The sequence below is a fragment of the Fringilla coelebs genome (genome assembly GCF_963513975.1).
Source record: "Fringilla coelebs genome assembly, chromosome: 10".
In the NCBI taxonomy this organism is placed as follows: Eukaryota; Metazoa; Chordata; class Aves; order Passeriformes; family Fringillidae; genus Fringilla; species Fringilla coelebs.
Window position 1 is genome coordinate 4,550,737 of NC_140036.1, and position 11,970 is coordinate 4,562,706.

Below are 11,970 nucleotides of genomic sequence, written 5' to 3' on the forward strand. Positions count from 1 at the left end.
TGCGCATGCGCGGGTCCCGCCCGCGCGCGCGCCCCTTCCCCCGCCCGCCGCCGCGAGGGGCGGGGGGCGCGGTCGCCGTGGTGACAAGCCCCGCCCCCTCCGGCCGCGCGGCAAGCGGGAGTTGCCGTGGCAACGCCCTCTTTTCCCCCCACTCTCCCACCCCCCCGCCTCAGCGACTTTCCCTGGGAATATCCCCGGAATTCCCGACCCGCCGCTTCCAAGCGGGGACACGGGCCTTAGAGGCGGACCGGCACTCTCAGGACACGCACCTGGGGTTCCCACGCGGATTTTCCCCATCACAGAAGCCCGCGGCGCGGCGGGGGGCTGGGCAGGCCGCGGGCCGAATGCGGAGCGGATCCAGGCGCTGTGAGCAGGGAGACGCCCAGGAACAGCCCGGGTCACCGGCACAGGCCGGGGTGACCCGCTGGACAGCAGCGCTGCGGTGAAGGACCTGGGAGTTCCGATAAGCAACCAGCTGTCCCCGAGGCGGCAGAGTGTCCTGGGGACCAGGAGGGCCAGTGGGACACTTGGAAGAGCACTGCCCGCCGGTCAGGGAGTGATCCTGGCTGTCTGTGCAGCCCGGTGAGGCACAGCTGGAGTGAGACAGTGTGTGTCCAGCTCTGGGCTCCTCAGGAGATGAGACACATGGAGCTGCTGGAGCATCTAGGGGAGGCTGCGGAGATGCTGAAGGGCCTGGAGCACCTGGGTGCCCAGGAAAGGGTGAGGGAGCTGGGGCTGCTCGGCCTGGAGAGGAGCCCCAGCTGAGAGGGGCCCTCAGCCCTGGCTGTCCCTGGCTGCAGGGAGGGGCAGAGCAGGGCCCGGGCTCTGCTCCAGGCCCAGCCGTGGCACCAGAGCCACGGGCAGGGCCTGAGCCCAGGCAGCTCCACCTGGACATGAGAAGAAGTTTCCTGGGCAGGGACTGAGCCCTGCACAGACCCCAGAGAGCCTGTGGAGTCTCCCTCACTGGGGATATCCCAGAGCTGTCTGGACAGGATGTGTGCCATGGGCTCTGGGATGGCCCTGCTGGAGCAGATGGACCCACTGCGGTCCCTTCCAGCCTGATCCATCCTGGGATTCTGTGGGGCAGCACCTGAGGTGATCAAGGAGCAGCTCATCTGCACCCACAGGGCACCCCTGCCGTCACTGTCACAAAGCCAGAAGAAAAAACCCTTGGATTTGTCCCCACCTACTGTACCAGGTGTTTCTGATCCCCAGGCCACCTGAAGGAATGTCAGGAAAGGAATGTTTTACTCCTTTGCAGTTTCCCTACACAGCAGGAATGTGGCTGCCTTGCTGCTGCACACCTTGCCAGTAACACTTGTCAACTCTGAGTACCACAAAAAGCTGAGATTTCCCTAGAATTCTGATAATTTATTACCTCACTGCCATGGAAACAGGTCCATCTGTTCCCTCTCTTATTGCCTCCCATCCCCACAGCAGCTCTGGTGCTCAGAGAAGCAACCAAGCCTGTGAAGTATTTGGGGTTTTGGCACTTGTTTTGTTTTTCCTGGCAGTTGGATAAGCTGAACTTGCTCACAAACAAGATAAATTAATCACCAGGGCTGAAGGCAGGTGAGCAGCAGTGAACTGTTACACCAGGCCAGCCATCTCAAATACAGACTCCTGCTTCACCAATACCAGTAAAACAAAGCTGATTTCACCTGCTTCAAAGCTCCTGGACCACAGGGTCAGAAACAAGCTGTTGGTACAACCAAAATCCACTCAGCAGTGGCCAAATTCCACCCTCTAACAATGAAGATCTAAAAGAAAAAAACCAAATTATGCCTGTGAGGATTATTGTTCTGTGGACACAGTGAGGAATGGGATCATTTGGGGGCTTGAAGCATCCCACCTCGGATAAAGCTGCTGCTATAGGTGACAGCTTTTGTACATTTTGCAGTTAAGTTTGGTTGTATCTAACAATCAGTTTTAGTCCTGGTTTTGTTACTGCATTCTACTTTGAAAATGGGGATTGTTTTTTTTACAGGCTTACCCTGACTGGACAGGCTGAGAGTCACCAGCATGGAAACAGTCAGTAGCTCTGCCTTAAAAAAGACCCTTTAATTAAGTTTTTTTGACATCATGGGTAAACCAGAAAATAATCCCAACTGTGTTAAGGATTAAGGAAAAACAGACCCATATTGAAGGAAAGCTTCCAGAACAATGGCTGAGGCAGCAGGAGAAAAAGCAAAGGATTTGTCACTGGTCACCTGCTGTAACTTTCTCAAAAAACATCTCTGAACAGAACATGTATTTATTTATTTATTTATGAGGAGCCCACCAATAATAAAGATGTTCAGGCTTTGGGGAAAAAAATCCTAACAATTCATATTTTTGGCTCAGTGTGCTGGTCATGCTTTCCATAAAATTTGGTTTTTTAAAACTTAAACCATCAGAAGATGTTGCTGAAGACACAAATCTTTTAGGAATGTCCTAGAACAGAATTAAAGTCATCAATGGTGTTCAAAAAAAGGACAAAACTCAAACATTTGCTGACTTTGATGACTAGCACACACCCTTCAGTGATGCAGCTGGCACTTGGCTCCATTTCAAACACAGACAGTGCAAAAGCAGCTCCAAAGCAGCACAGAAAAGCCAAAATATGGCTTCATAAAACAACAGATGAAACAATTAGCAAGAAACCTTCCTCTGCATACTAGGATCCGGTTGCCTCTTCCCCAGCCTCAACTTCCTACAGGCCTCAGCACCTCCACATCTAAATTACAAAAATTTTTTTGAGTTATTTTAGTTTTAAACCCAACAGGAACAGTATTTAGTAGTGCCTCTAAAAATGGAGGGGAACAGTTACAGCCAGGCAGGGCAGTTATGTGAATTTCTAATTACAGTTATGTCATTACTGACCACTCCAGTCTTCAGTTGCTTCTTTCCCTTTTAACTTTCTCCATCATAACTGGCTTCTGGACTCTTGTTTTAATCACACTCAAACCAGTTTGAGTATGAAAATGAAACAGCATTAAGTACAGTAACACCATTGTACATTCATATGTATCATTAACAGGATATTAACAAGAAAACAAAATTATCTTCTTCTTAACAACAGGGAAAATGGGATCTGCAGGAAGGATCTCTGTGAACAGAGGTGAATGGGAGCCCACAGCCTTGGCATCCATGAAAGATCCTTGGCTTTGGCAGTGGAGAATGACCTGTTTGTCTCCTCTTTGTTGAGGGGAGGGGTTAGCATATGAGAGGGAAAGAGTGGCTGTCTGCTTACACTCCTGTTAATGGGTGTGCCAACAATGCAATTGCAGCAACAGCCTAAATTCCAGCAAGGTGCTTCAATTTACACAACAGTGCTTGTGCTGAGGGAAGCTTCAACCTTGCAGCTGACAGCCAGCTGGGATTACAGACTCGTTTTTCATTTGTTTCCACCACAGAACGTGCATCTTTTCCATTAAAGGTTTCAGATTCTCATTTTCAGATCAGACCATCAGTTATCATTGTTTTCCAACACTACCAGTATTCACACTCCAAACCGTGTAAATGCAAGTTAGAAAATAAGAAATGCTCCGATTCCTGCCAGAAATGCTGCAAGTGCTAGGAAATAATATTCAAGAAAGGAACAATTAAAAAATGTTACATTCTGGGGTGTATGTTACCAGAACTTCTCAGAACTCACAGCACTGCTGCCCAAAGTGGTTCCCCTCCAAGGCAACCACTCAAAACTGCTTAGGGAAGCTTTGCCTAGCACAGAAGAACATGACCACAGTTCCCATTCCCATCCCTCCATGTGTCCATGGCTCTGATCTACTCTGCAACAGGGCTTTTAAACATCTGCAGGATTGTCTTTTGCTTGTTCTTAGGCAGTGAACAAATATCATTTGTGTCACTGGTATTAACCACACAATTCAAAACCTTTCCTTCCTTGATGCTGGGGGATTTCACCCGGACCCTGGCAGGGGACTGCCAGTTTTCGTTGCAGGAACCCTTCCGAGTCTTGTGGTGATTGGTTTCAGCCTGAGTTTTTGATCCCTTTGAGTCTTTTGCCCCCTTGGAGCTTCCTTTCCTGGCAGCAGAGTCTTTCCCAGACCGAGGTGGTTTGGTGCGAAGCAGATACTCGTCAGGAGAGCCCTTCTGTCTGTTCAGTGTCCTTTCCTCCTTGTCCAGCTCCTTCTGCAGCTGCAGAGCCAAGAGCCTGTCCTGCTCCTCCTGCCTGCGCCTTTCATAGAACTCCTGCTCAAAGGCTCTTTGTGTCTGCAAGTTAAAATCATTCATCGGCTCTCCTTGGTCTTCTACACTTTCTGAAAAGGTTCTTCTCCTCTTATCAAGCATGTCCAACTCAATCATGGCATCAGCTGGGGCCTCCACTAGCTTCCTTTTGGGAGTCTCCTTAGAGTTCTGTGGCTTTTCTGGGGTCTCTTCATTTGGGTGCTCAGCCTCCTTCCCCAGACCAGACAACACAGTCTGGTTGTCAGACATCACACAATTCATTTCTAACTGACCAGAGGTACAAGTTTCATCAGACTTTTCAAGCTTTCCCCCTTGGACATGTGTCAAATTGCCACTGTCTAACTCAATTCCATCATCATCTCTTTTGGGTCTAAGAACTGTCCTAGACCCTTCCCCTTCTGTGGTTCCATGAAGTGCATCTGGAACTCCATCTTCTAAACCATTTGCTCCTGGTGTTTTTTCCTGCTTGACAGTGGCAGTTTCACCTGAAGGTGAGGCACTGAAATAGTTCATGCATGATTCCAAAAATGAATCCTTAGCTCCAGAATCTTTATTTACACTGGTCAGCTGTGGAGACAGGGTTGGCATTTCTTCTTGTTCATCCTGCACTGCAGAACTGCTGCTTTCATTGCTGTTGGTCTCCTGAAGAAAAGGGAGACACCAGTAATGAAGCCCATGGGTGTGAATAAATACCAAACTCACTTCTCATGGCTGCACTGCCCCTGAGTGCTCTGGGACAGCAACTCACATACTTCTCTTTTTAAAAAAATACCTGTTTAATAATAATGAAAATATTTAAAATAACTGCAGAAGCCCAGCTAAAGGACTGAAACTACAACTGCAGCATCATCCTCTTATCAGTTATTCAGACTAAATGTGCAAGCCTGCTCATCATCTTTGGGGACCTTACAGGAATGATCAGACAGCCATGGAATGATGTAAATCAGCGTGCACCCTCTTCCAGCAGGCTCCAGAACTGCCAATCATGAATACTAAAGGTAGCTTAAAAAGGGCAGTATAATCTGCCCAGTGCCAATGTGCAAGGGAAATAGAGAACTGGAACTCTCCAGGCAAGGGGAAAATATCCCCTAATTAGTAACTGTGAGATATAGAACAAAATTATTCCTGTTACCCCAGAGATAGAATTGCTCCCTCCTCTTCCTGTGGTACTGGAGAACGATGCTGATCCCAACATACCATAATTCTTTGGAGACAGATACCTTAAAAAGAAAAAAAGGATAAACATTTTGTCCTTGAATTGTCAGTCCTTTGCATTATTCAAGATCTTCAGGTTCATTCTGACAAACAAAAAACAAAAAGAAGGCAAGTGTTTCCCTTCTCCTCCTATGAGGAAATGTTTGAAACTTCAAAGCTTCACATTTGTCCCCAGTTATCTCAGGAAGCTGGTCTACAGCATTCCAAAGAAGCAAATGGGGCAGAGGGACACTGAAACAGGCCAATAATTAAAGAAACACTTGGCTGAATCCCTTACTTCTGAATGTCTCCAGAGTTGCTTGGTTTGTTCTTTGCCTTGCTCAGGTTCAGCGGGGATGTCTGAAGGGAGAGGCTGTGTGCTGGTGACGGGCTGCCAGGCACGTGTCCCTCAGGATCCTCATTCTTCCAGACAAGTAAAAATAGCATTAGGTAAAACGAAACACAACACAAACTGCAGAAACCTCAGGGAACTACTTGGGTTTTGCTGCAGAATTAAGTTACTGTTGTCCAAAGAATTCTAGAACTGTGAGTTCTAGATGGTTACAGAGAAAGAAATGTTACCAGATCTGTACACCCTCCTGAATCTAGCACTGAGGGACAGGAGGCTTTGCTCAAATAAGTACACAGGTTTCATCATTGCGTAGCAAAAATTCAACTAAGCAAAGCAAATTAATAAAACAAACAAACAAAACCCCAAGAGGTAAGGTACATTTTCACTGTACGTTCCTTTCTTCCAGGATAGGTTACAAATGTTCATTTCTTCCAAAGCAGGATTTTAAAAAATATGAGGAAAAGGAAGCATACAGCAGAAAAATCAATGTTTTCAAATGTTTCACAATGAAAACATGCAGCACACATGATGGGTGCTGAATTTCAAGTGTGTATTGCACAGGCTTCAAAAATCAATGGTCAATCAAGGCTTTAAAAATAAATTTGAACTATTCCAAATTTTAACATTTGCTCTCAGAAGTCCAAGTTGCTTGCACTATATTGATATTTGCTGCTGTCCCACTCGATCCTAACTCACCAGACTGTTACTAAGCTGCCAGGCCAGCTCTTCATCTTGCTTCAGCTGCTTCTCCATCTCCTTCCGTCTCTCTTCTGCCAGCCTGTTCTCCTCCTCCTCCTCTGCCAGCAGCCGCTGGATGTACTCCTCACTCGCTTTGTTCTCCTCCTGTTCATGTGCTCGCCTTTCTGCCTCCACCTAAAGCAGGTGTTTGAAAAAATCCACCTGGTTACTGCTGCAGGGCCACATTTTACACCAGGACCTCTAAGCTGACACTGTTTAAATTTTGTGAACCATTCACTGTTCACAAAATACAGCAGCATTTCATTGCACGAGTCTCAAAGATGTAAGGATCACATGGAGGCTATGTGTAGAGCCTTGGGTTTGACCACAGTGGCAAACCTTTTGTTTTCTCTAAGATTATACCATTAACCTGCAAGGTTAAACTCCATTCTTCACCTTTTCAAAGTGTTAACTTTGAAACAAAACTAAGATCTCCAAGTACATGGCTGTACAGAGAAAGTGGGATTAGAATTCTGTTTAAGGCTGAACGCCAGGTATCCCACAGCACTTGCTCAACCTACTTTTATCATTATATATCCCAAAGGCAGCACATCTCTCTTCTAGAAAAGTGCTCTCTTGAAATACACAAAATCCAAAGCAACAGGCCAGGAATTTTACATGTGCCTTTCTTACAGCAGACATGCTGAGAGATCAGTTACCAGAAACTCCACGAGGAGAGCAAAGTACTTCAAGAATAAAGCTTTCTTTGGAAATTCCCTCCAGTCCTCTGCTTCATGTGCTCCTGTAATCACCAGCAAGGGGCTCTCAGGGAAAGGTGCATTCCCATACATTCCAGCTCTAAATATTAATACTACTGTGTCTGAATTGGAGGAAGGATCCTTAAATAAGCCAAAATTAAGGCTTCTTTAGAATCTTTACTGATTTTCAAATGAGCAAAGGTAACAGAGTGAACAAAGAACAGAGAAGATGCTCTGTGTTCATGACTGAAAGTTATGTAATTGAGGTCTCTTACTTGGAGGGAAATCAAGAAGACAAATATAAAGCCAATGTCCAAACAGTTCCAAATTTCTACATTTGCTACTTGTATGTACATTGACTGAGAGATGAGGTAGGAGGTATAGATCAAGAATGTCACCTCGTGTCAAATACAAAGAAATCTCTTTCACCAATTTAATTCATGATTCAGGAGTGACCAGTATGTTCTTGCAGCTGCAGTGCCCTTTAAGTATCTTTATTATTAAATAAAATTACAGCTGTTTGTAAGCAATTCAAATAAGTGGATACAAAGCACTTATGCTTTTTAAACATACTTTTTGACTTACCTTGCTAATCTCTGCTTCATATTCCTGCCTCAGCTCCCCAGGCTTGCTCAGCTGGTGCTGTGGCTTGGGGACACAGACTAATCAAGAGGAAGCAGAGGAAAAAACCAAAGTCAACAAAGTCATGACAGTCAATAACAAATAATTTTAACAACAACTAAGGATTTTAACTCCATACGCTGTCATGGGAATGATTTGACTTAAATCAAATGCTCTGATTGAAAAAAGAAAGGAATAAAGCAAAAAAACCCAAGGAATAAAGTTTACACAGTAGAAGAGTGTGGTGTTACAAAGTGGCAGGAACAGGCAATGTTTCCCAAGCACTGTATATAAAACAAATACAATGGAACAAGTCTCCCAGAGAAACTGTGGCTGCCCCATCTATGGAAGTGTCCAAAGCCAGGCTGGATGGAGCTTGGACCAACCTGGTCGAGTGGAAGGTGGAAGGCAGGGGTGGAATGGGATGGTCTTTAAGGTCTCACCCAACCCAAACCATTCCCTCATTCGTTCTCTGTCAGTACACTGACCATAATTTGTGTATTTCACTCTCTTTCATTAATAAGGCCTCAGAACACTGCAGGTGGAACAAGTTGCCCTAAGGCCAACCTATCAAAACATCCCCCAAAGGCACTGGCAACATCATAAAACCCCAAAATCCTTCTTCAAAAAGTTAATCAGATTTCACTTCCTTCTCTCTGACACCACAATTTTCAGCTCACAGATTCTTGCATTGACCGAACCCCTAGAACTGCAACCAAACTAACACCTGAAAATCTTTTAACCACTTCACTTACTTGACAGTGATAAAGAAACATACCCACAGACTCAAACACTCTGCTTGCAGATGCTACAGCTGCAAATGAACAATGAACAAGGCCAGGCACACCCCACACCAAAGGCATGAACAAATACCCACTGAAATCACCAGCCAATGTAATTTTTATCTTCTGTGCTACAAATGAAGAAGGCATTGCCACCTATCCCCTGCCCCTTTTGCAGGACAGCTCTGTCTCTGCCAGCAGTAACACAGCTCCCTACCCACAGCTCCTTATTTCCCAACATCTGAAGTCCACCTACAGCAATTCCTGTGACACATCAGAGACATCCCAGGACAAGTGACATTTCACTTACTTTCCTCATCCAAATCCTGTCCGTTCATCCTGCGCTCGCACTCCTCCGGGTAATTCTTCTGAATCTTCTCCCAGAGCTCCCAGTTGATCAGAGTGTTTCTGCGCGTGTTGTACCGTGCCCAGGAAGAGACTCGACGCCGACAGAAGGGGCAAGAAAGGCTGGCCTTTTCCACTGTCATCTGGAAGCAGGAGTTGCACAGGGTATGGCTGCATGGCAGCGTGACAGGCTCCACAAAGATCTCCATGCAAATCTGGCAGAGGCAGTCGGACAAGGAAAGCGGGGCCTTGGATTTCTTCGACATACTGACTCCAGGTAGAGGAACAGCACTAGGACAACATCAGGGCCTGAAAGCAAAAAGAAACATTTAGGTTCCTTCTGGGAAGTAAAGCATAAAGGAATAATACAAAATGATTTACAGCTACTTCAAGAAAATGTTAGTGGATTTAGAAGCCTGCTTAAGTGGCTGCTCTTCTCAGGGCCTGAAAGATTCCTGAGGAAGAAGCAGAGCTTCACAGAAGTTGTGGAAAAACTGTACCAGGTTTTTCTACTGCAGTTTCCTGTGAGCTGTGGCAGATGCTTTGGGGATAGCAAGGAAGTGGTAAGCAGAGGGGGGAAAAGAAAGTCAGAGTTCTCCCAGCCACCTCTGTTACTCCCCTCTTCTCCCTATCTATGATAAGAGATGCTGAATATGTTCCTCCAGTTACCTTAACCTTCCATTCACTAATTTTTTCAGTATATGCACATCCTTTGAGAGCTGCTTTTGGCACAAGCTTGCTTCCAGCACGTTCTGAAGGTGAAATACACCAGAACAGAGCAGCTTCTTCCTCATTCATTTGCTTGCTTAAGCTATATATAGCTATATATATAGCCATATAGCTATATATATAACTAAATGTATAGCTATATAGATAGCTAAATTTAGCTATATAAAGATAAAATTACTTTTTTCTCAAGATAAATGAAGAACTAAAACTTCAGCACCTTCTTGTATGACTTGAAACTCTGGGGGTCATCTGTCTCCTCACACGATTTTTCCACTTGGCCAGCAATACTGTGGGAGAGAAAACAAAAAGACACATACAGCAAAAGAAGAATCCCACTGATATTTAAGCTACAAGCTTCTTAAACAGGCAGCTTCAGAGACAGGAGGCCCTTGAAAGAAAGGCTGCCATTCCTCACAGAGAACTGTCCATGGAGACAAATACGCGTTAAGGCGAGTTTTATTATTTCCGCTGTTTTTATTGACAAAAAAAACAACCCCAGCAGGTCGGCGCCCAGCGAAAAGGGGGCCCCCGGTCGCCCTGCGGCCCCCGCGCCCCCCGGCCCCTGAGGGTCCCAGCGCGGACCCGGCACCCACCGCTCCGGCCCCGCCAGGGCCGCGGCTCCCGCAATGGCGGCGGCGCTGCGCCCCGCCCCTCACTCCGCGGCTCTTCCCGCCGTCCGGACCAGGGCTCCGCCTCCTCCTCCTCCTTCTTCTCCTTCTCCTTCTTCTCCTTCTCCTTCTTCTCCTTCCCTCCTTCCTTCTTCTCCTCCTCTTCTTCTGTCTCCTCCTTCTCCTGTTCCTCCTGCTCCACCGAGCCTGCTGGGAGACAGAGCCCTCAGAGGGAAGGCGGGCTGGGCTGTGGTGATGGGCCGGGCGGGAATGGCTTCCCACAGCCAGGGAGGTGGGATGGGAGGCATGAATCCTGCCCTGGGAGGGCGCTGAGGCCCTGGCACAGCCTGCCCCGGGCAGCCGCGGTCGGCCCGGGCCCGGCAGTGCCCAAGGCCGGCCGGGCGGGCTTGGAGCTGGGCTTTGCTCCCTCGCTTTGGTCCTTGGTTTTGTGAAAAATGCCTATTAATGATTGGCTTTTCGCAAATATTAAAATGAATATTATATGTGTTATGTTAGAAGGAGTGTGTTAAATATAGTTTTAGGTTATAACATAATGTTAAAATAGAAACTATGCTACGTAAGATACTTTTTTTGAGGGACTTGCAGCGAAATAGCCGCCACAGGATGCCTAAATCTTTCTCTTCCCACCTCACTCAGGCCTGAAGACACCTTAGGATTCAGAGGAAGAAGTTCACGACAGAATCCTGTGTTTGAATGGAATTTATGCATCATGTATGAGGTGTATGAATATGCAACAGGCTGTTGTTTTTAAGGGTTAATCCTCTGTTAACCTGGGTCCTTGTTCGGGCTTATGCTGCCCAGAAAGAGGTACCCGGACTGTCCACAACTATTATCTCATATTATCCTAATCCAAATTGTCCAAATTTTTATTACTCTAATTATATTGCTATATTTATAACCATTTTATTACTATTAAACTTCTAAAACGTTACAACCAAGTGATGGGTGTTATTCACAGTTCGGTCCCTGGCTGTGCTCACCTGGCCGCAGGTGCCCAGGGCACATCCCGCCTCAGGTCCTCCTCCAGCATCTCCGCCTGCTGCTCAAACTCCTGCGCCAGGCTCTGCAGGCTGGAGTCCAGCTGTGCGAACCGAGCCTCCAGCGACAGCAGCCTGCTTTCCACTCTGGGTGGTGGAAAACAACAGTAAGGGAATTTCGGAAGGATTTGGGGCTTTCTGCTGTGGCATTGCACTGTGAATAGCTTCTAAATCCACTAACATTGTGAGAGCAAACGCCACTAAAAGTCAAGGTTTGTTGTCACATCTTAGCCATTTCCATCTTGACATCTACAAATACAGCTGCAAAGTTAGTATGTAGATATATCTGTGGCTCTCAACCATATGCATTATCAGTGCCATAGGTTTTTCTCTAACACATTTTGAGATGATTTATGCTTTTATTTGTAATGTCATAGTCTTTTAAATAATTTTCATTTAACATTGAGCAGAACTTCTCATTACTCCTCTGGTTAAAAATTATGCAAATAATAAACAAGCCACCCACAGTGGTTTTTAATAGGACTGTCCTTCCATGGACAACTGTGATAAAAACGACTTCATAGCTTGTATTTATTAATTGCTTTTTCATTATTTGGTATCTGTTGTGTTTTTCTCTATTTAAAATTGTAAATGATGAGGTTTTGAGTTTCAAGCCACTCAACTTTTGCTGAAGAAAACTGCCTGGTTTAAAAGAAC

General features: G+C 46.1%; 1 protein-coding gene across 1 annotated transcript; it reads right to left on the reverse strand.

The window, feature by feature from the left end:
• Positions 1 to 2,257: 2,257 nt before the first annotated feature.
• On the reverse strand, positions 2,258 to 10,290 carry RNF168 (ring finger protein 168). The gene is made up of 8 exons (XM_084212087.1): positions 10,241 to 10,290; positions 9,865 to 9,934; positions 8,884 to 9,227; positions 7,756 to 7,832; positions 6,431 to 6,607; positions 5,681 to 5,805; positions 5,321 to 5,408; positions 2,258 to 4,830 (listed from the first exon to the last, which is right to left on the reverse strand). Exons 3-8 carry the CDS (start codon positions 9,182 to 9,184, stop codon positions 3,766 to 3,768), a joined length of 1,833 nt encoding a protein of 610 aa, XP_084068213.1. The 5' UTR covers positions 9,185 to 9,227; positions 9,865 to 9,934; positions 10,241 to 10,290; the 3' UTR covers positions 2,258 to 3,765.
• Positions 10,291 to 11,970: the final 1,680 nt, after the last annotated feature.